This window comes from Chelonoidis abingdonii, chromosome 19 (assembly GCF_003597395.2).
Source record: "Chelonoidis abingdonii isolate Lonesome George chromosome 19, CheloAbing_2.0, whole genome shotgun sequence".
In the NCBI taxonomy this organism is placed as follows: domain Eukaryota; kingdom Metazoa; phylum Chordata; order Testudines; family Testudinidae; genus Chelonoidis; species Chelonoidis abingdonii.
Window position 1 is genome coordinate 40,030,549 of NC_133787.1, and position 15,034 is coordinate 40,045,582.

At 54.4% G+C, this 15,034-nt stretch overlaps 2 protein-coding genes across 3 annotated transcripts; one reads left to right on the plus strand and one right to left on the minus strand.

The window, feature by feature from the left end:
• Nucleotides 1–2,567: 2,567 nt before the first annotated feature.
• CDK10 (cyclin dependent kinase 10) lies at nucleotides 2,568–10,080 on the plus strand. 2 transcript variants are annotated; one of them, XM_032764212.2, is made up of 14 exons: nucleotides 2,568–2,700; nucleotides 4,907–4,979; nucleotides 5,340–5,411; nucleotides 5,597–5,699; nucleotides 5,902–5,983; nucleotides 6,595–6,662; nucleotides 6,870–6,922; nucleotides 7,049–7,118; nucleotides 7,287–7,346; nucleotides 7,634–7,757; nucleotides 7,830–7,969; nucleotides 8,567–8,619; nucleotides 8,701–8,822; nucleotides 9,507–10,080. In XM_032764212.2, the coding sequence occupies exons 1-13, from the start codon at nucleotides 2,605–2,607 to the stop codon at nucleotides 8,802–8,804; spliced, it is 1,098 nt and encodes a 365-aa protein (XP_032620103.1). In that variant the 5' UTR covers nucleotides 2,568–2,604; the 3' UTR covers nucleotides 8,805–8,822; nucleotides 9,507–10,080. The 2 variants fall into 2 exon arrangements, with proteins under 2 accessions (XP_032620103.1, XP_032620104.1); XM_032764213.2 differs by lacking the exon at nucleotides 4,907–4,979 and having other exon boundaries at nucleotides 2,616–2,700.
• A 592-nt stretch (nucleotides 10,081–10,672) lies between these two features.
• On the minus strand, nucleotides 10,673–14,948 carry SPATA2L (spermatogenesis associated 2 like). Its single transcript, XM_032764210.2, has 2 exons — nucleotides 14,581–14,948; nucleotides 10,673–13,583 (listed from the first exon to the last, which is right to left on the minus strand). The coding sequence occupies exons 1-2, from the start codon at nucleotides 14,884–14,886 to the stop codon at nucleotides 12,441–12,443; spliced, it is 1,449 nt and encodes a 482-aa protein (XP_032620101.1). The 5' UTR covers nucleotides 14,887–14,948; the 3' UTR covers nucleotides 10,673–12,440.
• Nucleotides 14,949–15,034: the final 86 nt, after the last annotated feature.

The following is a 15,034-nucleotide window of genomic DNA, read 5'->3' on the forward strand; positions in this document are numbered from 1 at the left end:
CTTGTATCAGAGGCTTGGTATGAGGCAGGACCTGCTCACAGAATCTGACAAGAACAGGGCTGATATTGCAGAAATACACATTCATAAGACGTGCTAGTCACAGAGGACTCACGCAAACATATCCCGATAACTATGTCAGAGAGGCAGTACTAACTCTTTTGTATTGGGATATAAAGATGTATCTAAGAGGGAGTATCTTTGTATAGCCTAGGGAGGAACAGAAAGGCCCACCGTTCACTGAGCTGGTCCATCATTATGGACATAATGGTTCGGTAGAGTCTGCAGTATACTAATACCATGCTTTGTCGACAATAAACCTGGCTGGGTGCCTTCATCCCTTAACAGATCCTGTGGTCATTGGGCGGTTCACTAGAGGTCTGCCGTGCCAGCTATCTGCACAGGCTGGGGTGGCACACACAGGGAACACACACACACACAGCCAAACATCTATCAACATCTAACCACACCCTAGTGTTCAGAATACTCTGCATCTCTGGTCATCACAAAATCAATTCGCTCACCTTTATCAAAAGGATGGCAATGATCCAAAAAAAGGACATTTTAATTGGCTGTTAAAAAAAAATAATTTGCCTCACCTGAGTAGAATTTGGCAAGGCTATCCTACTCAGTTTTAAAAATGATTTAATATGAATTCAGTACTGCTGGTGAGTATGGTCAGCCATCTAATAATGAATGTACTTTGCACAACTATAGCAACTTCCATTCAAGGATATAAATGTGCTTTACAAATATAAATTAATTTAAGACATACAGTACTCTTGGGAGGTAGGTTGGTATCATTAACCCCATTTTACAAGTGAGGCAGGTTACTCAGGAATTCGACAGCAGAGCCAGAAATGGAGCCCATGTCTCCCAACTCCAGACAGATTTAAATTTGATATGCTCTGTATTTAAAAGCTTTGCCCAAATCCACAATGGACATAGTCTTTGTCCATTCCACCATGGTGGAGATTTTTTGGCTGTCGAAAGTGTTTTCATTTTCCAAATCCCTAAATTGCTTTTGACAAAATGGTCCAGCTTCTGCCTCATGACACATAGGCATTCTTATTAAATAATGCAGGTGAACATGATGCTGACAGCAACTTTTACCAGGCCTCGGAGATTTCTTACCTACAACTAGGGTGACCAGACAGCAAGTGTAAAAAATCGGGACGGGGATGGGTAATAGGGACCCATATAAAAAAAAAGCCCCAAATATCGGGATTGTCCCTGGTCACCCTACTACCAACTGTCCCTACCAGAGAGATAATCATATCAGATTTCCATTCCCTCCAATGAAATGCCAGTGGTGTTAAAATGTCTGCCCCTATTCCTCTCTCCAACAGACAGCTTTCAAACATTTTCATCTGTAATAAGTCCAGCCACTAGATAGAGTCATCATGATTAGCAGGTAGAGCAGGTTTCACCGCACCACATATTATCTGCATTGCCTTACAACAAATTGTTACTGAACAAAATGAAACCCTCCCCACAAAGCAGCATCTGGTTAATTGTGTGTTAGTGCTGATGTGGCCATTTCTGGGGTGGGGGTTGTCTGTAGTACATGCACTGCTAGGCAAGCTGGCCATCTCCTTTCCCTCTCTATTACTCACAGCTCTCAAGCAACCAGCTTGAATATGTGAACCCTCCAAATCTGGAATTTCTGAAAAGAGCAAGAGCATCATTGTTTTTTCTGCTCAGCAAAATGAGTTGTGGCTGGTTTTCTGCCTGTTGTCTGAGGCCAGATCCTCTTTAGGTATTTCTACCATGCTCATCATCACCATGCTCTCTGAGTGCCATCCCAAACAGCATGACATGGAGCAGCTCGCAACTGTCCATCCATCATGTTCAGCGAGGAGGTCTGGCCCATGTGAGACAGCAGCTCCAGCAAGCTGCACTTCTTCCTGGCCCAAGCCACCAGCCCCCAGGGACTGCAGCACGCCCAGAGGGAACTGAAACCAGAGAGATCAAGATGGAACATGCCCTCCTGGGCCCCACCATCTCCATGGGCAGCACTGCACGGTGGGCCCTGCCGGGACACTGGGGGTACCATCTCTGAGGTGTAAAAAAGTCACATCGGAACCACTTCATCCAGGACAGCAGCTTCAAACAAGGGGCAATCCTGGGAAAACCTGGGCAGATGGCAGCTCATCACCCAGGGCCCCCTCCTCACCACACTCCCCACCCAGGGTCCCCTCCCCATTGCACACTGGGGCGCTCATCACCCAGGGCCCCCTCTCCACCAGGCCCTGCTGGGGCGCTCATCACCCGGGGCCCCTCCCCACTGCGCTCATCACCCAAGGCTTCCCCTCCATTGCACACTGGGGCGCTCCCCACCCAGGGCCCCCTCCCCATTGCACACTGGGGCGCTCATCACCCAGGGGCCCCTCCCCAACGCTCACCGGGGCGCTTCCTCACCCCCGCTGGGCCATCCCCGGTTCCTCCCCAGCAGCCCCCGGTCGGCCCTTAGCCAGCAGGCCCCGCATAGCAACCGTTGCTAGAGACTCTGAGGGGAGGGTACTGCGCCGGCGCGGTGAGGAGCCACGGGGCACTGCACATGCGCAGTGGTGGAGCGCGCGGCTCCACCCCCGGGGTGCGGGAATCATGGCGGAGGCCGCTCGCCCCGAGCAGGAGCTGGAAGTGCTGCGACTCAAGCGCCTGCGCGGCGGGGGCTTCTTCCCGGTGCCCGCCGGGGACAGGGTGAGCGGGCGTCGGCCCAGCGCGAAAGGGTCAAGGCAGCGCCCCCCCTGTGGCGCCTGGGGGGGAAGGAGGAGTAGGGAGGGGGGAGGGGCAGTGCTCTGATACTATTAGCAAAAGGTCACATTACATCCTGGATTGGATATCACACCTCATCTGTGAGGTACAGAGTGACATGAAACAATCTCCCTCCAGCCTATATATGTTGTGTGTGAAAGTGCTCTTAAGTACTAAACTTAAGTTGCAACTTTAGCTCTGCCCCTTAGTGCATATGCATTATGACAGTCTTCAATTACATGATCACATACTATTTCTCAAAAAAATTATATTTCTTAAGGTGTATACCAAGAAAAAAAAGGAATTTCCCGTGTGAAATTGTCTGCTCACCACTGGAACACAGCATCCTACACACCTTATGAAACCCATAGGAAAGAGCTCTTTTTCCAGTTCAGTTTAGGAACTCTGCAGTAGAGAACTCCTGCAGGTTTCATCTTGCAAGATATGTAATACATGAGGCAGATCTTCTGCAAAGTTTGCTTCATTCACTGCACACTTTACAAAATGGATAGTAGGAGTCTAATCCTGCAAAGCAATGGGTACCTACTATGAACTGTTGAACTTCCTCAACTTCCATTCCTAAATTAGTGGGATTTGAGGAACCTCAATTTTTTACTTGGAAAGAGGTGTCTTTTTAACTTGTGTTAAGCTAAAATGTGTTAACTAACCCATGTTAAGTTGTAATGAAGATAAGGCTGCATTAGCTGGCTAAGGTAAAATTTTGGCTTCCTACAGATTTACCTTGACTAGCTAACACATTTTCAAACTAAGGCTTTGTCTTCACTGACACAGAGCTGTCTTTTTTTTTTTTTTTTACAGCAAGATAACAAACTTGCAGTAGTTATTTAGCAGTAAAATTCTAATTAGAGACAAGGTACTTGTGGTGTAGGAGGGGTGGGAGGGGGAATGGGGGTGGAGGGTAGGGATGGGGGAGTGGGGGAAGGAGAAGTGGGGGTGAAGGGGGTGGGAGGGCAGGGGAGTCGGGAAGGGGTAGGAGGGGGAGTGGCGGGTGGGAGGGGGCAGGGGATGGGGGAGGAGAAATAGGGAGGGCCGTAACGGCGCGGCGATGGGAGGGGCGGGGGGAGTGGGGGAAGGAGGGGTAGGAGGAGTGAATGGGGAGGAGGGCGTGAATCGGTGGGTGTGGGGAGTTGGGCAGGAGGGTAGGAGTGGTGAATGGCCGAAAGGGTGGGGCAGGGGTGAGTGGGGGAAGGAGGGGCGGGGTAGGGTGCGGTGGGGGGAAGGAGGGAAGACGCCCAGGCTGTGGAAATCTTGGCAGTGACAGGCCGACATTTGCTCACAATTCAGTTCCCACATTTCCATGCGCAGTGGCGGTAATGGTGCGTGGAAATGACACGAGTGTTTGCAAACACAGAGTTGGGAACACGTGACCAGATGCTGGGCACAGCCCAGCGACAGCTGGCACGGGACGCCATTGCTCTCATGCCATTGCACAAAGCAGATCAACGGCAGCTTGCCCTGCGAAGCGTTGGCTAGAATAGTGTCCAAACAGTAACATTCCCATGAGCCTTACCCTAACTCTTTGCCTCTAGCATGATGCCCTTGGCCTTTCTGAAGCTCTTACATTCGCTGTCTAGAGGCTGTAATGCTGTCAGATAGCTTCTCTACCTATCGTGCAGGGGTTCTCAAACTCCATAGCACCATGCCCCCTTCTGACAACAATTACTGCACCACCCTGGAGCCGGGGGGACTGAAGCCAGAGCCTGTCCAAGCCCCAGGTAGGGGGGCCTGTAACCTGAGCCCAGGCTGAAGCCCAAGCCTGAGCCCTGCCACCAAGGACTTGGGCTTCGGTCCCAGCAAGTTTAACGTCAGCCCCGGTGACCCCATTAAAAGGGGGTGCTGACCCACAGTTTGAGAACCGCTGCTATAGTTGTTAACTATGCTCATCACCCTAGTAGCTAAGTGCCTTCCAGCCGCGCATTAAGCACCATACTAACGTCTGTCTTGTGGTGGTTTCATGCTGGTGGGATACAGCTGTGTCCGGCTAGCAGCAATGACATATTCCAGCTTCCGGAGGGCTCCAGATAAATCTAACTTCACAACGAAAATCATAAGCCCTAATAATTGAACACTGCCCCCAAGACAGCTCTGGGGAGGGGGCTGGCTGCTCTGTGATATGGCTCTCTACTTTCAGCTGGGAAGGTGCCGGAGCGTGAAGGAGTTTGAGAAGCTGAATCGAATTGGGGAAGGGACCTATGGCATCGTGTGTAAGTGTTGTATCTGCTGCAGGCTTCAGCAGCGGGAGCTGGTTTGCTTCCTGCGGTGTGGGGTGCTGACAGCAATACCTCATGCCCCAGGCCACTGGAAAATACTCAGAGGCACAGGTCCCTAGGTGTAAGGGCAGCCCCAGCACAAGCTGAAGCCCGTCTTCCAGGATCTTGTCTCTTCCCCAGTGATGAGCACATCAGTTGGAGGGGGTTTCACTGTTACCCCTCCATCCCCCCGCAGTGTTGGGAGGTGATGGTTAATGGTTCACTTGGTGACCGGTGTCAGTGGTGGATCAGGCATTCACTTTGCTGTGAGGCTTGTCTTCCAGGTACTGACCACATGGCGTGTTACTGTTTCAGACCGTGCTCGAGATACTCAGAAGGATGAGATTGTGGCACTAAAGAAGGTGCGGATGGACAAGGAGAAAGACGGTAAGGGGAGAGCTGAAGGGGAGTTGCTCTTCCTAGGAAGCTCTGGGGTTTTAGGGCTGGGGAAGGATCTCTTAAAACACTTCTTCAGAAATGTGGTTAGCCCTGCACAGCCACATCAGAGCCTTGGATCAGGCCAGGGGATTGGAGGGGGAGTTCTAATGCGTGACTCAAGTACCACTCTGCAGGAATCCCTATCAGCAGCCTGCGGGAGATCACCCTGCTTCTGAAGCTTCGGCACCCCAATATCGTGGAGTTGAAGGAGGTTGTCGTGGGGAACCATCTGGAGAGGTAACAGTCCCATAGTACTGGCTCTGCACTGCTCTCCCTTCGGGAGGAATGTCACAGTGCTCTCCCTGCCCTTGCCCTTGCCCTTGGCAGGAATGGTAGCTGGATGACCCGTGGTGGCGGTGGAGAGTGCGCGTTGAGGTGGGGGTGGTCAGCACAGTGGAACTGCAGGGAGGTGACTGACTGTGGTGTGTCTCCCCTGCAGTATTTTCCTGGTGATGGGTTATTGCGAACAGGATCTTGCCAGCCTTCTTGAGAACATGCAGACGCCCTTTTCTGAGGCTCAGGTACAGGTGGATTGTGCCGGGGCATTACCGCTCCCAGCTGTAAGTGGCTGCTGTGGTTCTAGCCAACGGGAGCAGGCTACCAGCACATACTGCTCAACCTACAGCCAAGCATGCAGATTCCAGCCCAGGCCATTGAGGCAGTTGGGAGCGGTCGTGTTGGTGGAGCTGGTGGTGGGCACTGGGAGACTGATGTCAGTCTGTAAATTGGCTCCCAGTCATCAGGTCACATGACCTGATTTCATCATAACTTAACGACCTGTCCTGTCTAGCATAGGGTCGAATAATCTAACCCCGCTGGCCCTTTGTGATATGGGGCATTGCCTGCTGCCTGCATTAAACCCTGTCTGCATCACTGCAGTTAGAAAACCCTGTGTTACAATGCTTTGGGTCTTGGGCTCCAAACTAGGGCGCATGGCTTTGCATTGACCTTGAGCTTCTGCATAAAATGAACCAGGGCATAAGCTGTCAGCAGCTGTTAGTCAGATTGCTTAATGCTCAACTGGAAGGCACTGAGATACTGGAGTTATGAGCACAGGGTAGGAACCTATGCAGATACCTGTTAAGTACTAATGTGATGCTGTCTTGCTAATCCCGTCTCCCACCGCTCGCAGGTGAAGTGTATCATCCTACAAGTACTCAAGGGCCTTCAGTATCTTCATGAGAACTTCATCACCCATAGGTAAGGGGCAGAGTGAAAGACACTGTGGGTAAAAGGATTGTATGGGAGGGGCACTGGGAGCCAGCTGTGCCACTTGGGCTGTTTCCTTGGCTCTCAGTGGGGCAGAGGGAGGCCCTCTTGGAGCAGCAGGTACTTTGGCCAGCATGGAATGGCCCCATGTGAAGCATTGCCTCTGACACAACCATCATGGCTTCTCTCTGATGGCAGGGATCTGAAGGTGTCTAATCTGCTCATGACTGATAAAGGCTGCGTGAAGATAGGTGAGCTCTCCTGTCACCTTTGCTAATGCAGCTCCAGAGATGCTTCCAGCTTTCTGATTTTGTAATGCAGAGGGAAGGGCAGTAGCTGGCCTGCTTTTTGACATTGAAACTGCCCTCTCTTTGCAGCGGATTTTGGGCTGGCTCGTGCTCACGGAGTGCCACTAAAACCAATGACCCCTAAAGTCGTCACCCTCTGGTGAGTAGGCTCTGCTTAGTCCTGAGGGAGTCACCCTATCATGGGCCCCCTTGGAGGCTGTGGGTCAGCCCTGCAGTCAATTTGAGTGAATGAGACAATGGGAAGCATCTTGGACAAGTTTTGGGAGCTCCACCGATTCATAATTCCTGCATTCATTATGTTGCACAGGTACCGGGCCCCAGAGCTGCTGCTGGGAACGACGACCCAGACCACGGGCATAGATATATGGTAAGGGGATCTCGTATTGGAGAGTAACGCTCTGGGCAGGAATTTGCAGTTATGAATTTGCAGAACTAGCTGGGGGCCAGCCAGGGGGCTGACTGGGGTCAGGGCAACAGCTTGGTACTTCAGGAAGCAATGTTCACATCTGTGTAAAGATCTCATACTGAACTAGGGCCAAGGTGAGTCTACAGCAACAGCAGGGATCTGCTGCTGGGGGCAAAGGAGGAGTCGTCTGCTGCAAGGGATTCATCCGTCTGATTCCCACTAACCCAGGAGACCTATTCCCTCCCCAGGGCAGTGGGATGTATCCTCGCGGAATTGCTGGCCCACAAGCCATTACTCCCAGGCAGTTCGGAGATCCACCAGATTGACCTGATAGTCCAGCTGCTGGGGACACCCAATGAAAACATCTGGCCAGTAAGTGCTCGCTCTGCATCCCCCACCCTGCCACACTCTCCCTGATCCTTGCATGTCTCCCTTTCCCCCCAGGGCTTTTCCAAGCTGCCCCTAGTGAGCCAGTACACCCTGCGGAAGCAGCCCTACAACAACCTCAAGCACAAGTTCCCATGGCTGTCGGAGGCTGGGCTTCGCCTGCTCAACTTCCTCTTCATGTATGACCCCAAGAAGAGGTAAAGAGCCATCTGCAGCCCAGCGCAGGCCATGGAACTGTCAGTGTGATGTGGGACCTGGGCTCCTCAGTGTATGGGGTGGGTGTGGCTCCTGCCACCCTCCTGCGGGGCAGGGGTGTTCCCCTGGGGGGTAAACAGCTGCAGTGCGTGGGGGAGCTGTCAGCTCCAAGGAAGCACTGGACAACCCCTGTAATCAGCTTCTCCCCTGAGGATCGAGCAGATCAAGGCGAACCAGCAGGGCCAGCTCCTGCAGCTGCAGTGCTGCCTTGCTCCCGGGGCTGATCCCCTAGGGTATTGCTGCCCCCTTTACTGCAAAACCGTGGGGGTGTCTGACCGTTATAGGACCAGGTTGTACTGCTCCCCGGCCAGATGCCATTGGGCATGCAGGGCCTCTAGGATTATGCAGAGGAGCCCAGCGTGGGATGTACTGCGCATTGCCCTCTGGACAGGAAATGAAACCAGTGGCTTGGTCACAGCTTTGCTGAGCTGCTTGGGCACAAGGAAGGTCTCACGTGTACAGAGGTTTCGTGAAGAAGCAGAGGGAATGTTTGTGGGGGGATGATGGACTTTTCCTGTAACCTGCGTTTGCCTCTCGAGGGCGACAGCGGGAGACTGCCTGGAGAGCTCCTACTTCAAAGAAAAGCCCTTGCGTAAGTGACTCCTCTGCGCCATTGGGGCCTATGGGACTCTGAGCCCTTCCTGAGACTCATTTCCTCTCCTCTTCTCCCCAGCCTGTGAACCAGAGCTCATGCCCACCTTCCCCCACCACCGCAACAAGCGAGCTGCTCCTGCCAGCACTGGGGCGGAGAGCCAGGGCAAGCACAGCAAGCCCTGAGGCTGCACGTTCTGCCAGGTAAAAACGATCTTCTCTCGCCCCTGTTGGACCTCTCCTGGCTTGAGACTTTCACACCTGGCAGGGGGTTGTGATGAGGACTAGACAGAACCACAGGTGACTGGAGGCCACAGCATTACCAGGCTGCCCCACTTCACTTTCTGCCCCAGGATTCTCAGGTTAAACCACTTGCAAAAGACTGGAGCCTAGCTCCTGTTGGGAGTGCAGACTGGGAGCCAGTTTTCCAGTTACTTGCCAACTGAGGAGCCTTGGTGTACTGGCCTGTTTCGGAGAGAGACAGCTCCATCTGTGAGTGGGGAAACAGACCTCCCAGTCAATGTGCTGCTCTCACCCTGGAAGGTGCCCACTCCCTCCTATTGGCCTCTTCAGTCCCAGGAGTTGGTCCCTGGGAAGTTTGGTTTGTTTTTATGTGCAGACTCTCATGCCCAAAGGCTGCACGTGTCGCCATGCGTTGGGGGTGCTTTTCCCTGCCTGAGTGAGCAGGCAGTCTGCAGCACTCCCAGCTCGGGGCCTAGCTCCGCTGCCTCTAAGGCAGCATGTGGATCTCTCAGGCCCCAGGCTATGCTTTGGAGGACTCTACGTTCCCACTCTACTCCCCAGAAGCTGGTGTTCTCCACAGCGGCAACAGCCTCAGCCAGTCTGATTACTCACTCCCACTCCTCAACATGCATTCTCCTGTTTAAGGTTTGGACAAAAATGCGGATAAAGGGAACATCCAAAACAAAGGCTGGGAAGGCGCTGGGAGCTGAAGGAGGATTTGTAACCAGCTGCTATAGGACCCAAGGCAGATGCAGTACAGGCTCCTCTTGACCTGTCAATATTTTCAGGGTGCCTCCTGCTGGGTGGTCCGGTGCTGCCTAGGAGGACGGTACCCCGAACTTCCACTCAAATGCAGCTGCTGGAGACACGCTCGAGGGCTGTGGATTGTTCTATCATCTTTGCACCGAGAGAGCAGTCAGGGCAAACTTTGTATCTATCCTCCGCCACTCTCCACCCAGTGCCAGTTGCATCCTTCATGGTGGCTGGCCCATCACCAGCCCCTGGCAGAAGCTCCAAGGAAGGCCAGTGTGTGAACACATTCCTATGGGCTGAAAGGAACCTTGAGCTAGGTAGGCAGCCAGGGCAAGAGGTTCTGGCCGACCCTGAATGGCTGCTGGGTTTGTTACAAGCTGGAAGCTGCACTTAGAAAAGACCCTTGGTTCTTTTTCCCCATTGTGATCCTGCCCTCAATAAAATGTTGTGTGAGTGTCAGCTGTAATGGATAGTCCTGCAGAGCTGCTCTCCTGTTTACCTGAGGCAGCCGGCCCAGCACAAGGGAGGAATGGCTGCTGCGTGTAGCATGTCACAGCTCTCCCATCACCTAACGCTGCACAGGATGGGGGGGGCGCAGAGTCCTGGAAGCATAATGTAGTGACCTAGCTCAGAACTCCCCCCCCTCCAAGCACCCTGGGGCCGCAGTGACAAATGTTCCCAGCCCAGCTGCAAAACCCCAGCTGCAGGTGCTCTCCCCTCAGCCAGTGTACTGCAGCAGTGCCATCACTTCCTCCAGGACCTGTGCCACCCCCACAGGGGCCCGAGCCAATCCTGCTGGTCTTGGGCTGAGATCTCAAGGCTTCTGACTCATTCTGATGTGACACACGGCACCCTCAGCAGCTTGGGTAGCCACAGTTTCCCCTCTACCCGTCATCGCCTGGAGCTTCTTAACAAGATCACCCTCTGTTAATGAGCCACCACCATCAGTGAGTTAAGGACATGAAAGTCTGAAGCAAGAGCCCCTGGTAATGGGCAAGTGGAATTTGTGTGGCATAGGATGAACTCCCACACCCTGCCCGGGAGCCAGAATACCAGGCTAGAAAGAAAAACACTTTATTAGGTAACTGTGGAGGTGATAGACAACATTCTTTCTTTGTTCTGAGTCCAGCAGAGATGAGGTGAGGGTTACCAGCGAGAGCTGAGTTGGGAAGGGGGCCTTACCCAGTCAGAGGGGCTGGGGTACTTGGCCAGTGGGCCAGCTGAAAGGCAGGGGTGCCATCCTATTGCGCAGTCTCCCGGTGCCCTGTAAGGTACAGCACTCATCACCACTGGATTTGACCTGGGGTGGGTTTTCAGGTGGCTCTGTTTAGTGCCTGGCTGCTGGCACTGATTTCAGCTACCTCACACTGAAAGTGGGGGCCGTCCCCAGTGTTCTCAGCTTCCCCTCCCTGAGTTTGAGCCAGAAGCCCTGGCAGTGCTGCTCTAAACAGTGTAGCAAGAGGGAGAGACAGCCCCCTTCCCCCCAGGCAACAGCAGCAGGCAACTCCCTTTTTGGCTTTCCTGGGTCCAGCATTCTGCTGCCTTTGAGTTTCCAGCTGGGTTGTGCGCAGAGGGAGGGGATTGGCTGTCATTTCCAGGAGCCAGTGCCCAGTCCACTTAACCTTTGATACAGGAAGGAGCAGCTTTGCTGTGCCCAAAAGCACCCAGGAAAGGTGCAAGCAGGGACCTAGGCAGAGGAATAGGGGCCTGAGACATCAGAGCTGAGCCCTGGGGAGATGGGAACTGAATCCCTGAGGCTCTGCTGACCAAGGAGCTAGAGCATTGGCCAAGGGAACTCTTACTGCACTGCATCCCATGGGACTAACAGTGTAACCCTTCTTCCAAAGCTCCAGCAACCGTTGATTCTGGAGAACCCCAAGTGCCATGGCGCTCATGAGGACAAGAATTTGGTACTAGGGGATACTGCAGGGCAAGAGCCAAGCTTGCTAACTCCCTGAAGGCTGTCAACTCGCCCAGGGCAGCTGAGGCAGGCAGGGTGCGGGAGACACATCACCCAATAATGGGCAGATGCACACAGCTCAAAGCATTTGTCACTTCCATATGACCCATCAATCTGGGGGAAAAGCTGCTCGAGCTCAAACACCCACTGCCAGGAGGAGCCAGGGCCCAGCCTAAACCCAGACACTTCTTCCCCTGGGCACCTTCTGTCCCACCCAGAACCTTAAGGCCAGTCAGCCTGAGCAGCAATGGATAGAACCAGCACAAGATCACCTCCAAGCCATCTTCTCTCCTCTCATGGCTGGCCTTTGGGGGACAGTTCATCTGTGCTTCTCTCCTGGGGCAGGGGGAGTGCTGTCCACATGGGCCATGCCACAGAGCACCTGGACAGAGCAGCATCCTTCCACCAACTCAAGGGAATCGCTTGAAAAAGAGCAAGTCTCTCATTTCTCCTTGTCTGTACCTAGATCCAGTATTTCAGGCTGTCCTGAGAAGCATGTGAGCTAAGAGGCCCCTGCTCCTCGGGCAGAGGGAAGCTAGAGCTGTGACTAAGCAGGGCCAGGAGATCATGCCAGAGACCCAGCAGAGGCCAATCCCTGGAATTGGCTTATGGGACTTGGGAGGGAAGAGTAGTGTTGAATGTAGGGCAGGGTTATTGTAGGCAGCTACAGCAGGGGAGGATCTGGGGCGAGTCTACAGAGCACTGCTGTAGCGGGGTGGGGGAGGAAATCAACTCTGCCGCTAGAGGCTTCCCCTAGAACAGAACCAGGTGTCATCAGGCAAGTCCTGATGCTTCCCCCAGAGGTAGGGTTTGGTTGACACATCCCAAAGCATTTGCAGGCACTAGGGAGGCAGCTCGTCCTGTAGCTAGGGCCGAGCCCCAGAGCCTTTGTTCAGCAGCATGTCCACTTGGGTCCTCTGTAACCACAGGAGCTTCTGCTGCTCACTCTGCAGCTCCTGCATGCAGTGGTTACTCCTGCAGGTCTGCATGGCATCACAGCTGCTGGCGTGGAGCAGGCAGCATGTGGCACAGCAGTACGAGGGGAGAGCACCTTGGATCAGGCATGAATGTAGCTGGTAGCTGGGCGACTCCAGCACTTCCCTTTCGCTGCTCTCTAGCCGTGGGGTAGCAGGCAGCAGCTCCCATGGTGTCTCTGTAGCCATGGGCAAGAATCTGGCAGTTCTGCACTCTGAGGGCATAACTTTGCCAGCAGAGTGGGGCATTAGGCAGCTTGCTGCCCCGTGTGGCTCAAGCACTGCAGTGTCAGAAGGGGAGCTCAGAGAAGGGTTTGTGCTCCCCATGGTCTCAGGAGAGACTGAGTCACTGATCTTGCTAAGCTCCCCTCTTAAGGAGATAAAAGAGAAGGCGGCAGCCTCTGAGTTGGGCCCATTTCTATAAGGCTGTTCCTGGCCAGATTCACTAGCCCTCCGGTTCTTCCAGATCCTTCCCTCGTTTCCCCCGAGATCCTCAGGACCAGGTACTCCAACAGCCTCACTCCACAGGGTGGGGCTCTGTTCCCAGATGGGAGGCCTGTATAGCTCCTGGGAGGACAAAGCCCATGGGGGTGATAGCAGCCTGGCTTCCATGGGGTCACTGTACAGGGTCGCAGCCTCTGGGCTTTGCAGCTCATCTCCATAGAGATCAATGCTTTCAGCACAGCCAGGAGCTGCCTTGGCTCTGGGCTCTCTGCCTTTCGGCCATCTAGCAAGTCTCTGCAGCTTCTCCACACAATCATGCAGGTCCCTGGTGCCCTTCCGCACCTGGAGCAGGTCTTCAGCAGACACTTGGCATGGCTCCAGCTGCCACAGGATCTCCCCCAGGATCTCACACTCCACCCTTGCTGCAAAGAAGCCGCAGGCAGCCTGGATGAGCTCAGCACCCGGGGGTGGCTGGGACACCACGAGGTGATGGTCATCTCTCTTCACATATCCCATCCTGTGGAAGCTCTTTGCGATGTCACTGTCTGACAGTGCCGCCTGCAGGGAGTGCACGTACACCCCCGAGAACATCTGCAACAGCAGCACCACGTTATTTGCTGAGCACGCAGCTGGCCATCTCCCAGCCAGTCTAATCCGGTGACCTCACCACCCCGCCTCCGCCCCACAAACACTGACACAACAAGCAATTAGCCAGCCTGTTAGCAATCAGCACCACCAAGCCCATGGCAGTCTGAGAGCACCTTGAATTCTCAGCCCCCGCCCAACAGCCCAAAGGCCACCACTAGCCTCCAGCCTGCCCAGTGGGGAGGGTGCTCCAGGCAGCACAGTCACCAGAGGATGCCACAGCTCCCAGGCCTGCCAGGCAGGGCAGGAAATTCAACTCCCAGGAAAGCAGTGGAGTCAGACCGGGCGGTGCCGCTCCTCACCTTCGTTCACCTTGCCGTCTAACATCTGCTGTGGGTGCCTCAGGGACCTGTCCCTGCTGCACTGGGGTTCCTTTGGAGACACGACCCACTGCATCAAGGAACTAGCTAGTCCCAGGTCCTACACAGCCCTGAGCCCCCGGCCCATTTCTGTGGCTGTCCCAATCACGTTGCTAAGATCCTTGAACCCAAGACTGTGTGACGGCCACACAAACAGTGATGCCACCCAGAGACGAAGTACCTCTGCCCCTTTGTGTTCTAGCCACTCGGGCCCATACATGCACAGGCGGGCTTTCCATCGTGGTGGAATTCCTTTGTCTAAAGGTCCAACACACACCTATGCTGCTGCAGGTGGGATCATTCCTGACTTCCCGTCCTGGAGTTAGACCGCGCCGCTCCCACTGAGGGGGTGGGTCTCTTTAACAAATCCCAGATCTGTCTGGGCACGAGTGTAATCATCAGCTACACGAGGGACTGGCCTGAATATTCTCTTCCCCTGGGGAATTTGCACCCCAGGGAATCTGTGCTGAAGTCCCTGGAGTGACCCTCTCTCTCTTCAGTGATTTGCTCGGAATGGCCCCTGCACACTGTTTGAGCAGCAGCGGTGCAGCCAGGAGGTGCCATGACCACACACCAATGCTCACCTTGATTGTGCTGAACTCCTTGCGCCAAGGGAGGAGGTGCAGATTGACAGCTGCCAGCTCAAGGACCTCAAAGGCCCTGGCCAGCCGCCTGAGTGCCAAGGGCAGGGCGTCCCATCCCTGAAGGCTGCTGGTGAGCATGGCAAAGGCGTCATTCCGCAGGGCATAGTGCAGCTCCGGATCTGCCAGCAGGCGCTGCCGCAGCCACTCCCTCAGGGCCAGGTCAGTGCAGACCCCCGAGTGGCCCCTTCGGAAATCCCTCTCCAGACATTTCCGGTACTTCTGCTGCACCAGGGAGCTGGAGCCCATCCTAGAGCCGCGGAGAAGGCAGGGGTGAGCGGCTAAGAGCCCACAAAAGGCAGCACAGACCCAGGGCCACCAGAAAGTCCTGTGCAACCTAAACAGGGGCAGCTCTGCCCTGCCCTACCCAGCTCCAACTCCACCACTGAGAGTCAGG